Below are 21226 nucleotides of genomic sequence, written 5' to 3'. Positions count from 1 at the left end.
TAACATAAACTAAGAGTGAGTACAACACTATTGTTCTTGAATACAGAGAGAGTAAGAATAGAAAACAATGAGAATTAGAATAAATAAATACAATACACAGACAGATACGAACAGTGCAATACAGAATAGTGCAAGTATCGGGAGTGAGAGGGAGTGTTTTGTAGTCCAAGAAGAGAGTCCAGTGTGGAGGAGAGCAGCATGGTGTTCAGGAGCCGGACTGCTTGGGGGAAAAATGTAGTGATGGCCAAATGAAGCTTTCTGAAGCATTGAAGCTTGTATTGAAAAAGGGTTCATTACTCGAAGCTTTTCAACACAGTCCTCTCTGGTCACATCTGGTGGCCAAAAATATGAAGAGCAGCTTGAAGCTCCAAAATGAAACGAACTGCTTCATTATGACTGCCCACTCTACAGCGTAGAGTTCACACTTCTGTCTGATATTGGGCCACCGTTGTCTTGCTTTGAACATGTATTTTTTGGGGTGAAAAGAAAATGTTGTTTATTTGTTTAATAAACAATTTTGATACATAAACTTTCCTTGTTTAAACATGTGTGACGGTGTGGTCTTTCTTTACTTGTGACTTCTTGATGTCGGTAAATACAGTAATTGAAAAACACATATAATATACATGTAATAATGTACAACAGATTATGGAGTATGCTTCTGCTGTGAGGTCCTGCCTCCATGTACTAATGCAATTAATCACTGGACAGCTGGACAGGTATGTTTATATATAATATTATATTAGGCCAATTTTCTTATACATGTTTTTGACCTGGGGGTAGAATTGATTGTGAACTGCAAAGGGAAAATGCTTATAAACTTGCAAATTAAAAACATGATGCATTTAAGGAAACCCCTTTTAAATTTTATTTAAGAATTTGTTCCACTGTGCGATGGCCGAATCTGTTTCTTTTCATGGAGATAATTTCCCCTGCCTTCCCCTCAAATGGAACAGAAGAGGCTGGAGTGCACAGAAACTGTAGAGATGCAGGTATACGGTCTTCCTGGGTCTCACAGACTATCATCTAAAAAGAACAAACAACAAACAAAGTAAATTGCTGCACATTTTGTAGAATACCATTTTAAGATTATTTTTAAAATAAAATATATTTTTTATAACATTAAAAGTAAAGAGTCAAATGGAAGTCTTTCTAAAGTTATTTAATGATATTTATATTATGAAGTAGATTTTTGACATTTTAAGTTTTTCACGTTTTCACGCTATTGGACAATCTCGCTGACTTGCTCCTTATGCCGCAGTCGTCTTCTGCAGCATAGGGGAGTAAACAGTTGGTGGGAGGGCTGATGTTGGACAGCCATGATGCTAGTGGCTATCCCAATGCAGAGTGAGGTGCAAATATCCTGTAGACTGGGTAGAGAGCTGCCAATAACGCACTCAGCGGTCCATACAATCCTCTGGAGAGCTCTGCGGTCGGACGCGTGGCAATTTCCATACCAGACTGTGATGCAGCGGGTTAGGGTGCTCTGTATGGTACCCCTGTAGAAGGTGTTAAGGATGGGTTTGGGGAGGCGCACCTTCTTCAGTCGTCTCTTGAAATGCAGTCACTGCCGAGCTCTTTTTGTCACTGATTTGGTGTTACTGGTCCAGGACAGGTCCTCTATGAAGTGAACACTGAGGAATCTGGTGCTCTTCACTCCGTCTACAGTGACACCAGCAATGCTGAGCGAGAGATGGACAGCCTCGGTTTTCCTAAAGTCAACAATCACCTCTTTTGTCTTGTCAACATTGAGACATAGATTCTTGTCCTGCCACCAAAGCGCCAGCCGCTGCACCTCCTCCCTGTATGCCGCATCATCATCATCCCTGATGAGTACCACCACTGTGGTGTCATCTGCAAGCTTGATAATGTCGTTTGCTTTTGTTATGCCCCCCCCCCCCCACACACACACACACACACAAACCCACCACCCAAGAAAGAGCAAGAACAATGTACTTTTAAAAGCGCTATGCAGCCATTTATTTACATCGCCAGTGAGCAATGCAAAAATAACAAACAAAGAAAATCCCTAAAGGTACGCAAGCTTCCCGATTAAAAAAAACAACAAAAAAATCCAACCAAAAGAGAAAACTGAGTCAGCAGAAAGGGCTTCATACCACTACTAGGCTGCTGCAGTGGACAATACATACACAGTGAGAAAGGCACGAAAATGCTACTTTACAAAGCTACTCACAACTATTTACAACGGAAATGCTCGAGCGCCAGACACACATCGGGTTATACATGCAAGTTTTCAGACAAAGACACTAAGTAACACTTGGAAGGACAGGCTGTTTGTTGGGTGGTGGAGGCTAGGAGAGAGGGGACCAGGGGGTTGTCATCTGGTGGTTAAGTACTGGTGTGATCAACCAATTATTCAATCCCCGAACAGAAATGAATTCCACCCAATGACATAAGAGGCTGATTATAAAAATGATCCAAGCATGCCTTATGACCTACACAGCACGTACAGTTAACACAGCTAAATGGCCGAGAAATTGCAAAGTTCCTTTTGAAATAAAGCTATTCAAAGTCATTTAACTGGGACTACAATAATAGCAATGTTAGCCAGCAAACAAAACGTTAGCACTAATTAACATAAGCTCCTAGGTGATGGTACTGTTTCAAGTTCTCTCATTGTTTGACATGTAGGGCGGATATTTTGGTGACACTGAGATTAGCCAGACACTAAACAGCAGTGTAATATCAACGCTAGATTAGATGTTTTCTAATCCGATAAACTGAAATGATTCCAGTTTATAGAAGATGTTTGTCGCCTGTTTGTTTGAGTGACAGGAACAGGAAACAGTGGTTGGAAATGACTGTTGTGTTACATGAGGGTAAAGAAGGGCTTTGAGCACCTGGGTAAAAACTGGACCCATGATGAAACACTACAACAAGTACAACATATTCTTCAGTTTTAATATGTGACCATACTGTGCAGACTCTATGGTAAATAACAGAGATTGAAACTTTACTGATAATTTGTCCAATTTAAAAAATGCCCTCTTCCACAAATGTCCTGTGACACACTCATTGGCTAAAAGAATGATGATGTCACACACATTTAGAATCATATCACCAATCTGATCCTTTGATCCTTTGATCCTTAAAACCCATAAATAGGGGTGAAAAGCAACCACTTTTAGTCCGTTATTGGCAGCATTTAAGTTCGCAGCATTCGAATCTTCGCCAGAGAAGCATTTCAAAACTTTTGGTCAAAGGAGCTTTTGGTCAAAAACTTTTGGATCCTTTGCAAAGTCAGTGCATCCAGACCTCAACATGTCTCAAAGAGAAGATCCAAACGGACAAGAAGTTGACCCCTACGCTCTTCCCTGGGATCAACCACTAGACCCTTACCTCTCCTCTCTTCCTTGGTGTGAACAGGTAGAAGTAGAGGACAAGCGCTTGAAAGAATTAGAGAATGAAAATCTCGTCAACAGAGAGAAGATTGTGTTATTGACACAAGAAAATGAGAAAAAGAGCGCCGAATTTAAAAAGCTGTCCTACCAGCTTCAAGATAAGGAAGCTGTTATTGATGAGAAACAATGGGAACTCCTAGATAAGGACAAAAAGATCCAAGAGCTCCAAGCAAAGCTTGATGAAGCTCTGCAAAAAAATACAGAAATCCTCCAGCAGAAGAAACAAGAGGACAGAAAGCAGAAAGACATGAAGTTTCAACTCCAAAACACGGAGATACAACACAGAGTGCTAAAAGCAAGGCTTGATTACCAACTGAAAGCAAATGAAGATCTTCGTCAAGAGAAGAGGCAACATGAGATCAAGCAAAAAGAAATGGCTTGCAAGCAGAAAGACATGGAGTGCCAACTCCAACAAATACAGGAAAAAGACAGGATGCTGCAGGCAAGGCTTGATAAGACACTGCACAACTATGAGGAGTTGCTGCAAGAGAAAAGGCAACATGAGATCCAACAACAAGAAATGGATTTCAAGCTTCAGACCACCAAGAAAAAACACCAAGACTTGCAAGGAAAGCTTGACGAAGCGCTGCAAAAAAATGAAGAAATCATCCAAGACAAAAAACAGCTGGAAAGGAAGCAGAAAGACACACAGTACCAACTCCAACAGATGCAGGGAGAAGAAAGGATGCTGCGGGCAATGCTTAATAACACACTCCAAAAGTCTGAGGAGTTGCTTCAAGCAAAAAAGCAACAGGAGATCAAAGAAAAAGAAATGGACTGCAAGCTTCAGAGCGCTAAGAAACACAGCGAAGGCTTGCAAGGAAAGCTTGACGAAGCTCTGCAAAAATATCAAGAAATCTTTGAAGAGAAAGAACAGCTGGTCATAAAGCAGAAAGAAGAGAAACTTCTTCTCCAGGACTTTGAGAGGAAAAACAAAAGCCTGCAAGAACTTTATAACAAAATGAAAAACAAAACAACAGAACTGGCAGCAGAAAAGGAAAAAGAGGAGGCAACATCTAAACAACTGAAAGAAAGGCTGGACGAAAAAGACGCCAAATTAGAAGCAGTGGAGAAAACGTGCAAGACACTTGAGCAGCAAAATAGAGAAACAATCGATGAGCTGAGTACCCTGATCCTAGCAAAAAAAGTGCTCGTCGAAAAGCTGCTGCAAAAGAAGAAAAAACGCTTCTGCTTCTTCCGGAGGAGGGACACTCCTGCTTTTACTACTGCTGATGTCACCTCGTCTTCCTCCACCTCTGCTCCAGCTTAATTTTCCCCTCTCCGCATAGTGCTTGCTCAGAGGGGATTGTTGGGGTTTTCTCTCCTCTTTCTCTTTGCTCCTTTCTATCCCTTTCCATTACCCTCTTCTCTACAACCCCCCCCCCTTCCATTTCCTCCATATTTTAATAAACACAATTGGCTACATTTTACAACTGTCTGATTAGTGTCTTCATTCAAGAATGAACTGTCGTTGTCACGGTCTGGGGACCAAGGACTCGTCTGTATTTTGTGTTTGGCTGACCCTGGACTTCATAACAGCATCACAAGGAGGAGTCTGTAAGCTGATTGGAGAGACACGTTGCACGTTATTCCAGGTGGCTACACGACTGGAGGAGACATCTATGAAGCGCTGCAGAGCTTAACTGCTCTGCAGAAATATGTGGCAGACCGTACATCAGGAGGAGACTGTATGGTACCCCTGTAGAAGGTGTTAAGGATGGGTTTGGGGAGGCGCACCTTCTTCAGTCGTCTCTTGAAATGCAGTCACTGCCGAGCTCTTTTTGTCACTGATTTGGTGTTACTGGTCCAGGACAGGTCCTCTATGAAGTGAACACTGAGGAATCTGGTGCTCTTCACTCCGTCTACAGTGACACCAGCAATGCTGAGCGAGAGATGGACAGCCTCGGTTTTCCTAAAGTCAACAATCACCTCTTTTGTCTTGTCAACATTGAGACATAGATTCTTGTCCTGCCACCAAAGCGCCAGCCGCTGCACCTCCTCCCTGTATGCCGCATCATCATCATCCCTGATGAGTACCACCACTGTGGTGTCATCTGCAAGCTTGATAATGTCGTTTGCTTTTGTTATGCCCCCCCCCACACACACACACACACACAAACCCACCACCCAAGAAAGAGCAAGAACAATGTACTTTTAAAAGCGCTATGCAGCCATTTATTTACATCGCCAGTGAGCAATGCAAAAATAACAAACAAAGAAAATCCCTAAAGGTACGCAAGCTTCCCGATTAAAAAAAACAACAAAAAAATCCAACCAAAAGAGAAAACTGAGTCAGCAGAAAGAGCTTCATACCACTACTAGGCTGCTGCAGTGGACAATACATACACAGTGAGAAAGGCACGAAAATGCTACTTTACAAAGCTACTCACAACTATTTACAACGGAAATGCTCGAGCGCCAGACACACATCGGGTTATACATGCAAGTTTTCAGACAAAGACACTAAGTAACACTTGGAAGGACAGGCTGTTTGTTGGGTGGTGGAGGCTAGGAGAGAGGGGACCAGGGGGTTGTCATCTGGTGGTTAAGTACTGGTGTGATCAACCAATTATTCAATCCCCGAACAGAAATGAATTCCACCCAATGACATAAGAGGCTGATTATAAAAATGATCCAAGCATGCCTTATGACCTACACAGCACGTACAGTTAACACAGCTAAATGGCCGAGAAATTGCAAAGTTCCTTTTGAAATAAAGCTATTCAAAGTCATTTAACTGGGACTACAATAATAGCAATGTTAGCCAGCAAACAAAACGTTAGCACTAATTAACATAAGCTCCTAGGTGATGGTACTGTTTCAAGTTCTCTCATTGTTTGACATGTAGGGCGGATATTTTGGTGACACTGAGATTAGCGAGACACTAAACAGCAGTGTAATATCAACGCTAGATTAGATGTTTTCTAATCCGATAAACTGAAATGATTCCAGTTTATAGAAGATGTTTGTCGCCTGTTTGTTTGAGTGACAGGAACAGGAAACAGTGGTTGGAAATGACTGTTGTGTTACATGAGGGTAAAGAAGGGCTTTGAGCACCTGGGTAAAAACTGGACCCATGATGAAACACTACAACAAGTACAACATATTCTTCAGTTTTAATATGTGACCATACTGTGCAGACTCTATGGTAAATAACAGAGATTGAAACTTTACTGATCATTTGTCCAATTTAAAAAATGCCCTCTTCCACAAATGTCCTGTGACACACTCATTGGCTAAAAGAATGATGATGTCACACACATTTAGAATCATATCACCAATCTGATCCTTTGATCCTTTGATCCTTAAAACCCATAAATAGGGGTGAAAAGCAACCACTTTTAGTCCGTTATTGGCAGCATTTAAGTTCGCAGCATTCGAATCTTCGCCAGAGAAGCATTTCAAAACTTTTGGTCAAAGGAGCTTTTGGTCAAAAACTTTTGGATCCTTTGCAAAGTCAGTGCATCCAGACCTCAACATGTCTCAAAGAGAAGATCCAAACGGACAAGAAGTTGACCCCTACGCTCTTCCCTGGGATCAACCACTAGACCCTTACCTCTCCTCTCTTCCTTGGTGTGAACAGGTAGAAGTAGAGGACAAGCGCTTGAAAGAATTAGAGAATGAAAATCTCGTCAACAGAGAGAAGATTGTGTTATTGACACAAGAAAATGAGAAAAAGAGCGCCGAATTTAAAAAGCTGTCCTACCAGCTTCAAGATAAGGAAGCTGTTATTGATGAGAAACAATGGGAACTCCTAGATAAGGACAAAAAGATCCAAGAGCTCCAAGCAAAGCTTGATGAAGCTCTGCAAAAAAATACAGAAATCCTCCAGCAGAAGAAACAAGAGGACAGAAAGCAGAAAGACATGAAGTTTCAACTCCAAAACACGGAGATACAACACAGAGTGCTAAAAGCAAGGCTTGATTACCAACTGAAAGCAAATGAAGATCTTCGTCAAGAGAAGAGGCAACATGAGATCAAGCAAAAAGAAATGGCTTGCAAGCAGAAAGACATGGAGTGCCAACTCCAACAAATACAGGAAAAAGACAGGATGCTGCAGGCAAGGCTTGATAAGACACTGCACAACTATGAGGAGTTGCTGCAAGAGAAAAGGCAACATGAGATCCAACAACAAGAAATGGATTTCAAGCTTCAGACCACCAAGAAAAAACACCAAGACTTGCAAGGAAAGCTTGACGAAGCGCTGCAAAAAAATGAAGAAATCATCCAAGACAAAAAACAGCTGGAAAGGAAGCAGAAAGACACACAGTACCAACTCCAACAGATGCAGGGAGAAGAAAGGATGCTGCGGGCAATGCTTAATAACACACTCCAAAAGTCTGAGGAGTTGCTTCAAGCAAAAAAGCAACAGGAGATCAAAGAAAAAGAAATGGACTGCAAGCTTCAGAGCGCTAAGAAACACAGCGAAGGCTTGCAAGGAAAGCTTGACGAAGCTCTGCAAAAATATCAAGAAATCTTTGAAGAGAAAGAACAGCTGGTCATAAAGCAGAAAGAAGAGAAACTTCTTCTCCAGGACTTTGAGAGGAAAAACAAAAGCCTGCAAGAACTTTATAACAAAATGAAAAACAAAACAACAGAACTGGCAGCAGAAAAGGAAAAAGAGGAGGCAACATCTAAACAACTGAAAGAAAGGCTGGACGAAAAAGACGCCAAATTAGAAGCAGTGGAGAAAACGTGCAAGACACTTGAGCAGCAAAATAGAGAAACAATCGATGAGCTGAGTACCCTGATCCTAGCAAAAAAAGTGCTCGTCGAAAAGCTGCTGCAAAAGAAGAAAAAACGCTTCTGCTTCTTCCGGAGGAGGGACACTCCTGCTTTTACTACTGCTGATGTCACCTCGTCTTCCTCCACCTCTGCTCCAGCTTAATTTTCCCCTCTCCGCATAGTGCTTGCTCAGAGGGGATTGTTGGGGTTTTCTCTCCTCTTTCTCTTTGCTCCTTTCTATCCCTTTCCATTACCCTCTTCTCTACAACCCCCCCCCCCCCCTTCCATTTCCTCCATATTTTAATAAACACAATTGGCTACATTTTACAACTGTCTGATTAGTGTCTTCATTCAAGAATGAACTGTCGTTGTCACGGTCTGGGGACCAAGGACTCGTCTGTATTTTGTGTTTGGCTGACCCTGGACTTCATAACAGCATCACAAGGAGGAGTCTGTAAGCTGATTGGAGAGACACGTTGCACGTTATTCCAGGTGGCTACACGACTGGAGGAGACATCTATGAAGCGCTGCAGAGCTTAACTGCTCTGCAGAAATATGTGGCAGACCGTACATCAGGAGGAGACTGTATGGTACCCCTGTAGAAGGTGTTAAGGATGGGTTTGGGGAGGCGCACCTTCTTCAGTCGTCTCTTGAAATGCAGTCACTGCCGAGCTCTTTTTGTCACTGATTTGGTGTTACTGGTCCAGGACAGGTCCTCTATGAAGTGAACACTGAGGAATCTGGTGCTCTTCACTCCGTCTACAGTGACACCAGCAATGCTGAGCGAGAGATGGACAGCCTCGGTTTTCCTAAAGTCAACAATCACCTCTTTTGTCTTGTCAACATTGAGACATAGATTCTTGTCCTGCCACCAAAGCGCCAGCCGCTGCACCTCCTCCCTGTATGCCGCATCATCATCATCATCCCTGATGAGTACCACCACTGTGGTGTCATCTGCAAGCTTGATAATGTCGTTTGCTTTTGTTATGCCCCCCCCCCCACACACACACACACACAAACCCACCACCCAAGAAAGAGCAAGAACAATGTACTTTTAAAAGCGCTATGCAGCCATTTATTTACATCGCCAGTGAGCAATGCAAAAATAACAAACAAAGAAAATCCCTAAAGGTACGCAAGCTTCCCGATTAAAAAAACAACAAAAAAATCCAACCAAAAGAGAAAACTGAGTCAGCAGAAAGGGCTTCATACCACTACTAGGCTGCTGCAGTGGACAATACATACACAGTGAGAAAGGCACGAAAATGCTACTTTACAAAGCTACTCACAACTATTTACAACGGAAATGCTCGAGCGCCAGACACACACATCGGGTTATACATGCAAGTTTTCAGACAAAGACACTAAGTAACACTTGGAAGGACAGGCTGTTTGTTGGGTGGTGGAGGCTAGGAGAGAGGGGACCAGGGGGTTGTCATCTGGTGGTTAAGTACTGGTGTGATCAACCAATTATTCAATCCCCGAACAGAAATGAATTCCACCCAATGACATAAGAGGCTGATTATAAAAATGATCCAAGCATGCCTTATGACCTACACAGCACGTACAGTTAACACAGCTAAATGGCCGAGAAATTGCAAAGTTCCTTTTGAAATAAAGCTATTCAAAGTCATTTAACTGGGACTACAATAATAGCAATGTTAGCCAGCAAACAAAACGTTAGCACTAATTAACATAAGCTCCTAGGTGATGGTACTGTTTCAAGTTCTCTCATTGTTTGACATGTAGGGTGGATATTTTGGTGACACTGAGATTAGCGAGACACTAAACAGCAGTGTAATATCACTTAAAATTTCCAGGAAAAACACTACCTTGGCTACTTTTGTGCTTACATTTGATCTATGCTGGGTCACTACTTTTGCACTATAATGCTGCTGCTGACACCTTGGTTCACACTGACAATTAGAAAAAAGCAGGATGGAAAATGCCTGGAATTTAGTTACACTTGCAAATACTGCTTCCTCCAAACTGCAAGCATCAATAAAATGTTACAGTATTGTTTTCTAGATCTGTGCATATATCCTTATTGGTAGTTTTCTCGAAATAGAAGATCTTCATTTTTTTATAAAAATCTCTGATAACATTGCTGAAGCTAGCGCCCACCCCTACTGCATGTACTGCAAATATAAAACTGATATATACTTACATCATGAAGCAGTTGATGTCTGGTTTCCGACAAATACAGCAAAGAGGTGCGTTCTCCCCCTCCATACCAGTGTTCTCAGGCACTGGTACATGGTCAGTGTCAGACACTTCACTGTCCTACAACATACCACATAGGACCACATTAGAAACGACATGTATGTAGACATGCTAATTATACCTGGCTAAATGGATGCAGTAACAAAATGTTACTTAACTACTCTAGTTATTAGTTTCCAGATGTGTGCAGTTGCTCCAGTCTTACTGACAGTATACTGTTTCAAACACCAGTGCCAACATTTTATTTTTTAAATCTTAGTATGATTCTGCACCAAGACTTGTGGCCTGTTGCTCGGTAACTTATTGTCTGACTATATTAACTACAGTTCATAAACATCATTCATTTTCTCCTACTTATTTTATTCAGGTTGTATTCCAGCTGTCATAGGGCAAAAGTACACCCTGGACATGTCACCTGTCTGGAAAAGCGTCTGGAAGAAATGGAGGATGAAATGCTCACGAACACAGAGAAGATTAAGTTCTTGATGGAGGAAAATGAGCGAAAGAGCGCTGAATTAAAAAAGTTGTCATACCAGTTTCAAGAGGCTCTTGCTCTTGACTAAGGCGGTCGCACTTTTCTCCTCTCCTCCTCCTCCTCTCCCTTAGCTTCCCTGCTTAGCCTCTTATGTCCTTGTTTAGTCTCGTGTTTTTTGTATTACTTTTCCCTGGAACACTCTCTCACAGTCTGTTCTCTAAAACCTAAAAGAGGAATTATGGATTTGATCAACTGGTCCCTAAATGCAATTGACACCCCTTTCTCAACGAGAAGTTTGGGCTTGGGTGAGCCTGAGTGCTGAAGATATCTACCTATTCGGAACCATGGTAACAGGGTTCTGGCTGATCGGAGCTGGCTTGGCCCTGACTTATCGAAGAATTAAGGAAGCAAAACCAGCTGTTCAAACCCCCACAAGGCTGCCTGCTGGGATTGAAACGATGGGAAGAGGCGTGAGTTTCTCAAAATGGGCTCATTGAGTGCAGCACGGATAAGATCTTGGAAAGGCTACGGCTGCCGTGAATACTCAGAACAACATCTCTGACTGCAGACTGGATTACATCTCGGAAGGGCTAGCTCGGAATAACATCTCTGAGCGCAAATTGGATGACATCTCGGGGAGGCACACTGTTGTGAGTTCTCAGAAACCGGCTCCTTGAGCACAAGAAATGACAACATCACAGAACGCAAGTATGGGGTGAAGCTCGCAGCTCTCCAACGGGAGATTGAGAGACCAGTGTTGGACTGTAGAACTGCTTTGAAATTCATATGAGCTGTTCACACTAAAGTAAAAACCGCCATCACTTATGCAGATACCCCTTTGGCGCCAGCTGCGGTCTCAAGGCTGGAGCTGAACAACAACACCCTGATAATGACTGTGTTTAGTCTGTTCCTTCCCATTCCATACAAGGCCACCTGGGTTGGCTGGAAGACTGTTTACTTAGCCTAGCAGGGCGAAGGACACTGTCTCAGCTGAACTCTGGACACGCACACACATACATATACACTGATATGCACACACTCATCCCCCCTCCCATTCCAAACGCCTTCGACGCTTATTCCCTTCCGATGCTGACGGTGGATCAAGGAGACCAGCCCACGCAGGCCCGGATGTACTGTCTAATTCGGCTGTCTCTAACCCTTTACCCACCCCTGTTGCTTGTCATGCGTTTCTTTGGTGTATTAAGAGTTTTTTCATGTGCAGAGGTGTTTTTTTCTGTTCTCAAACTGATCTCCCTGTTGGAGCTCAGTCTGGGGGGAGTTATTTTTTTCTCCTTATCTTTCCTCATGTGGTGCATTTTCCATTGTTATACTTCTCTGACCTGTCTTCCCCATGTGATGTTTTGTGTAATGTATGTATGTATGGTCGGAGGGTAAGATGGCGCCGCCATTGCATGCAATAGGTCGGGAGCCTTATGAAATTTCCCCTTGTGGGACTTATAAAGGTATATCAAATCAAATCAAATGGAAGCTATTATTGAGGAGAAACAACAGGATCGCTGTTATGGCCCTGTCCATAATCTGTTTTGGTGGCTGTTGTTGTCTGTGCCTTTAAGTCTTTGCAGGTCCCAGAGTGGATGAGCTGACGGCTGCTGATTGGTCCCCTGGCCATGTGATCTTCTTCAAATCCCTCACCAGCAGTTGTCCCGGGGCAGCCACTGACAGCAGCAGCAGACCTGACCCTGGCCTCCAAAACCTGAGACTTTTGTGCCTGTGATTTGTGCGGCCTTTCTGAGTTTTGTATATAGTGTGTATATTAGCTTTCATTGTAAATAGCACTGCAACAGAAGGGGTGAGCTGCCGTATTGTTTTTCCTTGCACTGTTTTCTCCTGTTTATTTCAGTTAGGGAGTTAGGTGTAGCGCTTGTCTTTTGTTTGATGTTTGATTTCACATAGGGTTTTAGATAGCACCTCCTCCTGACTTAGCTTGTTTTGTTTGTTATTTTGGCCTTTGTTCACCCTGGAGCTTCATTTTTGCAGTGTAGATAATAAAACACGATTCACTAAGGAATTGGTTTCCCTCTGTGTATGGTTTTGGGGACCAGGGCGGGGCAGTCTTTTCAAACTTATGTTGCGTTCCTGTACCCCTAGACTGGGGCGTAACAATCGCCAAGGCATGGACAAAAAGAACCAGGAGCTCCAAGGAAAGCTTGATCAAGCTCTGTGCCAAAATAAAAAACTCCTCCAAGAGAAGAAACAAGAGGACATGAAGAAGAGAGGGATGCGCTGCGATCTCCGAGACATGGAGTTAATGTACAGTACTGACAAAAAAAGGCTCGATGACACACTTGATGACATGACACAGAGATACATATATAGAGATAGAGATACATATATATATAGAGATACATATATATAGATACATATAGAGATAGAGATACATATATAGATAGATCTATATAGAGAGACATACATATATAGATCTATATATATAGACATATATACCTCTCTCTCTCTCTCTCTCTCTCTCTTCCAAGGTGAGGAATCAGGATGAGGAAGAAATGAGGTCAGATCAGTGCAGGTTTTTGCACTACTGACATAAAGTTTCTGCTAATTGAAAAATGTATGTCGACATTTCTGAAATACATTTGCAAACAAATTATGTTTTTTTATAAAAGAAAAATCAGAGAGTAGAGCTGGTAAAACAGCTTAGCTCCGCAGGTTACAGGAGATCAGATGCCAAACAGCGCCCAGCCCTATTGCATGTACTGCAAATATAAAACTGATATATACTTACATCATGAAGCAGTTGATGTCTGGTTTCTGACAAATACAGCAAAGAGGTGCGTTCTCCCCCTCCATACCAGGGTTCTCAGGTACTGGGACATGGTCAGTGTCAGACATTTCACTGTACTACAACATACAACATACAGCACGGACCACATTAGAAATCATGTATATGTAGATGTACTAATTATACATGGCTGAATGGATGCAATAACAACATGTTACTTAGCTACTGTAGTTATTTGTTTCCAGCTGTGTGCAGTTGCTCAAGTCTTATTGACAGTATACTGCTTCAAACACCGGTGCTAACATTTTATTCTTTAAATCTGAATATGCTTCTGGACCAAGACTTGTGGCCTGTTGCTCGGTAACTTATTGTCTGACTATATTAACTACAGTTCATAAACATCATTCATTTTCTCCCACTTATTCCATTCAAGGTCTATTCCAGCTGTCATGGGGCAAAAGTACACCCTGGACAGGTCGCCAGTCTGTCGGAGGGTTATTAGAGAGACAAACACGCACACCTATGCCAACTAACATAGACTGTTTCTTCCTATCCTACGCAAGGCCACCTGGGTTGGCTGGAGGACTGTTTACTTAGCCTGGCAGGGCGAAGGACACTGTCTCAGCTGAACTCTGGACACACACACACACACACTGATAGACACTCATCCCCCCTCCCTTTCCAAACGCCTGCGATGCTTGTTCCCTCCCAGTGCAGATGGCGCAGACATGCTGCAGGACTGGATGCGCTGTCCACACCGGCTCTCTCTTACCCACCCCTGTTGCTTGTCTTGTGTTTCTATGGTGTATTGACAGTCATGTGCTTTTTGTGCTGGGGTGGGTTTTTTTCTGTTCTCAAACTGTTCTCCCATTAGGAGCTCAGTCTGAGTGGAGTTTTTTTTCTCCTCCTCTCACCTCATGTTATGTATTTTCGTTGTTTTTTCCTATCAGCCTACCTCTCTGACATGTCTTCCCAATGTGATGTTTGTGTAAAGTTCGGTCAGAAGGTTCCTTTGTAAGCGCGCATGCGACATTAGTGTGCTGCCTGCTGTAACCCATAATTTCCTTCGGGATTAATAAAGTATTCTGATTCTGATTCAGATACAGCCAAGAGATGCGGAAGGTCCCGGTATGCATCTGGACCGGCGAGGACATCTACGAGCTTCTCTCGCTCCAGAAGCTCCATCTTCAGCCTCTCCGCCATACAGCCTGAGACAAACACACCCATGAACGTACCCTTAATGTGATCTCCATCATCTGATGGAGCATGAGAGATGGTGCATGAGAGCTTACTCACCTAAAATTCCAATTTTCATTGGTGTGTGGGTCTTTAATCGTTTCCTCTTCATAGCTGTTAGTTGTTGCAGTCTATTCCATATTGTTTGCTCAGCCTTTTCTCTGTTAAGAAAAGAGATTAGGTTGCAAAGCTGCCATCACCTAGCACTCAATTTCAAAACTTTTCATGAGTTTGATCTTTGCTCCTACCTTACAGAGCACGTTACCAGAAGAACAACATCTGCCTGCAAGTACACGCACATTTTAAACAAACTGCATTAAAGTTACTTCTGCTAGATTCATAAAATAAAACCAGAAGTCAGCTGTACCTCGCTTAGATGAGCTGTGCGCTGATAGCCCTTCTTCTGCAGTATGGACCAGGCTATCTCTGTGTCATTCACATTCATTTGACATCCATAGGTTTCAAAATAAACTGCAACAATAAGCCAAAGAACCCCTTTAGCATCACCACAAGCATTCATAGCTAAGTAAACAAATGGCTTTCACCGACCTTTCCTTGAGTTTCCCATCAACAAGCCTTCAGAGAGATAGTCATGCTTTTCTGAGGGTTCTTCATCTGCAGCACGGCTCCTGTTAGCTGGAAGCCCTTTAACGAAATCCTGAAAACTTGGACCAGATGATAGCCGACTCTTGAACTTGTCTACAGTCTTTTTTTCTCTCACAGTGTTAACAGCGCTAGCCAGTCTAGAACAGTATCTAGCCTGGATGCAGCTGAGAGGTGGCCAGTGTTGGGTTACTGTAAATATGGGTTTTAAAGTCCTGAGGTACTCCATGCTTAGCTAACCACAAGAGCAAAGGCTTCGTAATTCCCTATCGGGTGTATCTGGAAATGAGCGACTATGTATTTTAGTTAGCTACTTTTGCCGCAACCTAAAAACTAACATAGTGTCAAAAGTCCCTTTTTACTCAGTAAGATACAGCACGAGTGCTAACTACCTCGAGCAGTGTTGGTCAAGTTACTTGGAAAAAGTAATCAGTAACTAATTACTGATTACTTCCCCCAAAAAAGTAATCCCATTACTTTACTGATTACTTATTTTCAAAAGTAATTAATTACTTAGTTACTTTTTAAAAACACGATTTACAACCTGAAGAGGTGATAAAGTGATAGACCTTTCAGCCCAATTCTACTTTTTCTGCATCATCAAATCATCATCATCATACAAAATGTAATCAAATGGAAAAGTCTCTTTTTTTTAAACTTGTTTTATCAGTTTTAATCTTTTAACTTTATGCATCAAGCAAAAATTTAATTATATGCAACATTCTCTGAGTTGAATAAATTAGTTTAACATTTAAACCTATTTTCCGCACATTCCAGCACATAAAATAAAATATTTTTTGTGTTTACACTCACTCTTTCAAATAGATGCAAGTAAAACACAGCAGAACATAAATAAAGTCAAAGACTCAGCGGTCCTGTTGCTCTATTTTCACCTGTAAAGCAGGACTGCGGTAGGCGGAGGTTTACCCTGGTGCAGGTGTGCCACGGTCAGTTGAAGAATCCGCGAGTGAAGTTTAGGGGTTTTTTTCGCTGTAAAAAGAAGTTTTCTTCCCACGCACGATGGACACTAATGTTTTTGTCACTTTATATGGAATCAAACTCAAAGTAAGGTCAGTACTTCCAGGCTTTAAACGCTGCACGCTCATACTCTCTCCCACAATCGATATGTGATCCATTGTTGATCTGCACACAGCTGTTGTCACTAACGGCGCACTCGCTTACGTCACTGTCATGAGACATTCTCGCAAAAAATCACGGTTTTAGTAACGCAGTAACGCAGCGTTCCTACGGGAAAGTAACGGTAATCTAATTACCGTTTTTGCAATAGTAATCCCTTACTTTACGCGTTACTCGAAAAAAGTAATCAGATTACAGTAACGCGTTACTGCCCATCTCTGATCTCGAGCGAATTGTCACTCAGGTACAGATATCATGTGGAGCCAAAGATGTCTTAGTATCAAGAGGAGTCACTCCCTGTTTCAAGTACCTGACGCTAATGAAACCCGGAAAAACGTGTCACTCTTGTGAAGTGCTGCTACATACTAGTAAGTTTGTTTCAAACATAGAGGAAGCTCGAAAAGAGGTAAATAGTTTTTATCTTTAAGTCAATTCAGGCGCTTATCCGGTGTGTTAATAAGGTAATTAAATGTCAGACTACAATCCTCGAGAAGTCCGTAATGTCCGTTAGACAAAAATGTCACTGTACGTCCATCTTCACGGTCCGTCGTCATAATCTCCTTATTCTAAACTATGGTTCCGTATGTGCGACAAAGCTTTGAAGGGAAAATTAACATTTACAGAATCGGGTTATTGATGGTGAGAGACGGATTTATGTCGTTAGGTTATTGTCCAAAACTCAGCTGAGGTCGAGATGAGAGTGGCGCATGAAAAAAAATAAAAACCGTTAATGGTTTTTGTTTGTTTATTCGTTTGCTTGTTTTATTATTTACATTAATCGAGGTCTTGATCTTATAAAAATATTCAATAAAGTTTTTGTTTTTGGTTTTTAAAGAAGAAGAACAAACGGTGATGAGAGAAAGCAACTTCTCATATGATTAAGTGAATATGCCCCCACACACAGACAGAGAGAGAGAGAGAGAGAGAGAATCATGTGTGATGTAGGCGTGACTGGAGCCACAGGTTCAGTATAAAGTGAGCATGAACTCTGGGATGAGAAACAGTACTGTTCCAGTGTTTTCTTTTGTTCGTTCTTTCCTGGAAGTGAGACATCATGAGAGTGGAAGGTGCGGAATAAAACTGCAGAGGCACTCAGGATTCTTACCAAGAAAAAAAAATCAAGGTAACTTAGAAAAAACACTCTGAATTTGATATCCATGTTTGTATAAATGTATTATTTATTCTTAAAATCATGATATTTCCTGTCACGTTATACATCTCTGCCTGCCTCAACTTCAGTTCCTTGTGCAGAGCGATGAGGCTGGTCTGGGAAACTGTGGTTTCAGCGTTTTTTCTAATGTAATTTCTACTCCTGTCATTTGTTCTGGCTATCCACTCTTCTCCAGGACTAGCTGTGATGATGGAGAAAGCTGCACTGCTGCTTTGCTGCCTGATCATGACTTTGTCAGGCTCCCCACTCTACCCATCCATTAGGTAAGTCCTGACAAAATCACTCAAATTCATTAGGTGTTGTTCATTTCCATTTTTACTGAGGTTTAGGCATATTTTGAAAGTTACGTAAACCCTTTGCTTAGTTCAGCCGTTCAGCTTTGGGAATGCCGATCAATGACAGCATTGGATGATTACACAAAGGGAACATTTTTTGTAAACTCATGGCAAATCACACCAATATGCACTATATATGCATCATTTAGCTGAAATGTTTGGAAACCTTACCAAGTGACATAGAAAATTTTCTTAATATTCAAAATCTGAATTAAACATTAAATATAACATATTTGATCTCTGTCAGGATTAGAAAAATGGTCGTGTCGAAGCTCATCTAACAGTTGACTCTTTACTTTACATGTCATAGCTGTGTCCTCTGTACTTCTGCTAAAAAGGGTCAAGAAGTCTGGATTAGTCACCGCGTTACGTTTACGAGGCATCATCGTCACAGTGTCGTGTACCAAAGCTGCAGATGTAATTTTTCACGCGCTAAAGCATTTTGCAGACTGATGATATTTTCTTTTCTTTTAAATCTGTCATCTTTACAAAGACTCTGCACTTCTATGAAATCATCGTTCTTGCTAGATAAAGGGCTATGTTTGAATAATGGCATTTAAGATGTTCTGCATTCATATAGTTCATGGGGATGTTTCTCAGGTTCGGCCAGAGGGATACATCTATCCTGATGACATCTTCACTAAAGAATCCAGCAGAGCAGCAGGAGGAAGACGCACGTCCTCCCAGGGAGCCAGCAGAGTTGCGGTCCGTATGTTAATATGGTCTGAGTGGCTGATGTAAAATATGGCTCAAAGGCTCAGCTAATGAAACGTCCCAGTCAGACTGGATCATTTACACAGTTTTTAATGGGGATTCTTGATTTATTAGAAGGTACATCATTTTCAAAGATATGTCAAAAAAATACACGCAGCTGAATACAATGCAAGCAAACATTGGACTACAGATAGTCTATGCTGGACCTAAATCTTTATATTTTGACCTATAGCCTTTTAGCTACATTTTATTAAAATAGTGCATAAAGTTTTGGCATCATTCATTTATGAATTAATTATGAAATGTGGCTAAGATCGATCCACCCCATAATACAGCCCGTGCTGCAAATATAACATATTTCTAATGTAAGATGGGGAAATATTGTTTTTCTACAATATTATGATTTCATTGCACATTACTTAAAATTGATTGTGCAGTGAACATGCACTTGTCATTACAGTATATTTCTTTGTTTCCTGTAAAAACTTCACTTGTTACTTTCTTATTTTGGTGTACTTACCTTTAAATATTTATAGGTAACCATGACTACATTGTAATTTCAAAGCAAATATGTTGAAATTCCATTTGATTACAGAGTACTTACACCTTTAGTTGCAGGCCGTATTTTAAAGTTTTACTAAATGTGTCTTAATACTTTGAACTTCCTTTGTTCCTTTAGTGTGGATGCATAAAAAGATGTGAGCAAATTGTAAATCGACCGCTGGCCAGCTCCCAGATAAATCCTGCCGCTGCACTGCAGTTTACTTTATTTTCTGCTTACACTGACTGAACTGATGCAAACTGTCCCCATTTCTGATTCCAGCTTAGGGCGCCACGCTGATGCCATCTTTACAAACAGCTACAGGAAAGTCCTGGGCCAAATCTCTGCCAGAAAGTTCCTTCAGACAATCATGGGCAAACGGCTGGGGTAGGTAACACAAGTGGAATGAAATCGCTCCAATGTGTGTGGGTTACCAGTACAAATAGCCAGTGAAAGAGGAATTATTGTGGGGTTTGTTTGTTTTTTCCCCACAGGGATGGAAGTGAGAGCTACATGAAACGTCAGTCAGATATCTATGAGGGGACATACAAGGAAGACCTCACAGCCATACAGAGAAATCAGAGATACAGGGGGGTGCACGGGAATGTCCTGAGACACAGGTATACACGTCTCCAATCTTTAAAAAGCCTAAACATTCAGACTTTGGCTTTTCCCACAACTGCAGATTCACTAAACTGAATCTTTTCTCTTTACAGACTGCTGAGTTGAGGAGGAAAGCTTTATCATCACATTTTTTTAACCATCTTTTATTTGTTTGAAGGTGTCCTTCAAAGAAAAGAAATCGTCTTATATATTCACATTAAAAGTTGTGAGGAAATCCTACAGCCTAGCTTATCATTGTGTGTATATGTGTGTGTGTGCGTGTGTGTGTGTGGGCGAGGGGGGGGGTTGGGTTATTCAAACACCCAAATCAAACTATGTGACCAGATTTCATTAAAAAACCCTTCAGTGGCTTTCTGATTGTGTATCTTATGTGAGGATTGTCTCAAGAATGTGTCTTCAGGGCCATGTCTGCATTATAAATGCCAACTCTGTGTTACAGGTTTCCTGCTATGATTAACAGATGCGGCCTTGATGGCCTGTTAAATGGCCGTGCGCGTTGATGTTACTGTACATCTGCACCTTTTCTTTAACATTTCAAGATGTTTCACGAGACAAAAGATGTGATATTTAGAAAGCTTGTATGGAAATGAAGTACATATTTGAAGCAATAATATATTTTATGAGTTTAAAAAGAAGTCTTGCTGTAGTCACATGCAACTAGTAGCTTTTGCTGCCTAATGCGACTCTTCAAACACTGCAGATTAACTGGATGTCATTCTGCTGTGTTCTGTACCTGTTACACTACAGTATGTGCTGGCATTAGCCTGTAATTGTCTACTGTGGCCATCATGGGCACGCTTTATAGACTACACAACTTCACTGAGTGTGAAACACCTTCAAAGATCCCTCCATAGGTACCACGGAGCACCTTAACTCTGGGAAGGTGAACCGTTTTTATCTTGTGTGAAGACTGATTAAAAAAATATCCCTTTAAGGGACACACATGTGTGTACAATAGCGGGGAGTGTAATCACGGTACTGTCTGCACAACTGAGGAACAAACCCCAGCAGGCGGCTGGACTCGTGGCAGCACAGGTGCTGCTTCTAACATTGTCTTAATAACAGCTCTGCTCCATTTAGAACTCTCATTAAGCTCTGCCATTGATCCATAATGCACAAACACCAGTACCCGACATTTGAATCATCCATGAATCGGTTCTATGGATTAATAATCTTCGCAACCTGTCATTTGATCTGACTTTGAATTAATCAGGGTGTTATCCACAACCCACGTGAGTCCAAGTGACGAGCTTTTGATGTGATTTCTA

The 21226-nt window shown here is 41.7% G+C and overlaps 3 protein-coding genes across 5 annotated transcripts; 2 read left to right on the top strand and 1 right to left on the bottom strand.

Annotated features, from left to right (window-relative positions):
* The first annotated feature begins 6900 nt into the window (after positions 1-6900).
* LOC120715778 (trichohyalin-like) lies at positions 6901-9003 on the top strand. Its single transcript, XM_040002903.1, has 3 exons — positions 6901-7978; positions 8640-8737; positions 8860-9003. Exons 1-3 carry the CDS (start codon positions 6901-6903, stop codon positions 9001-9003), a joined length of 1320 nt encoding a protein of 439 aa, XP_039858837.1.
* Positions 9004-12542: 3539 nt separating this feature from the next.
* LOC120715993 (mitochondrial tRNA methylthiotransferase CDK5RAP1-like) lies at positions 12543-15855 on the bottom strand. Of its 2 annotated transcripts, none has more exons than XM_040003333.1 (5): positions 15383-15854; positions 15201-15304; positions 15082-15116; positions 14894-14994; positions 12543-13716 (listed from the first exon to the last, which is right to left on the bottom strand). In XM_040003333.1, exons 1-5 carry the CDS (start codon positions 15663-15665, stop codon positions 13709-13711), a joined length of 531 nt encoding a protein of 176 aa, XP_039859267.1. In that variant the 5' UTR covers positions 15666-15854; the 3' UTR covers positions 12543-13708. The 2 variants fall into 2 exon arrangements, with proteins under 2 accessions (XP_039859267.1, XP_039859266.1); XM_040003332.1 differs by lacking the exon at positions 12543-13716 and adding an exon at positions 14616-14805 and having other exon boundaries at positions 15383-15855.
* Positions 15856-16458: 603 nt separating this feature from the next.
* Positions 16459-20229, top strand: ghrh (growth hormone releasing hormone). Of its 2 annotated transcripts, none has more exons than XM_040003114.1 (7): positions 16459-16506; positions 17619-17696; positions 17920-18007; positions 18680-18784; positions 19617-19721; positions 19829-19954; positions 20051-20229. In XM_040003114.1, exons 3-7 carry the CDS (start codon positions 17931-17933, stop codon positions 20061-20063), a joined length of 426 nt encoding a protein of 141 aa, XP_039859048.1. In that variant the 5' UTR covers positions 16459-16506; positions 17619-17696; positions 17920-17930; the 3' UTR covers positions 20064-20229. The 2 variants fall into 2 exon arrangements, with proteins under 2 accessions (XP_039859048.1, XP_039859047.1); XM_040003113.1 differs by lacking the exon at positions 16459-16506 and adding an exon at positions 16753-16941.
* The last annotated feature ends 997 nt before the right edge of the window (positions 20230-21226 follow it).

This window comes from Simochromis diagramma, unplaced genomic scaffold, assembly GCF_900408965.1.
Source record: "Simochromis diagramma unplaced genomic scaffold, fSimDia1.1 OVJJ01000646.1, whole genome shotgun sequence".
NCBI classification, from domain to species: Eukaryota; Metazoa; Chordata; class Actinopteri; order Cichliformes; family Cichlidae; genus Simochromis; species Simochromis diagramma.
Note: the sequence above shows the minus strand (reverse complement) of the source record. Positions and strands in the feature narration are given on the sequence as shown.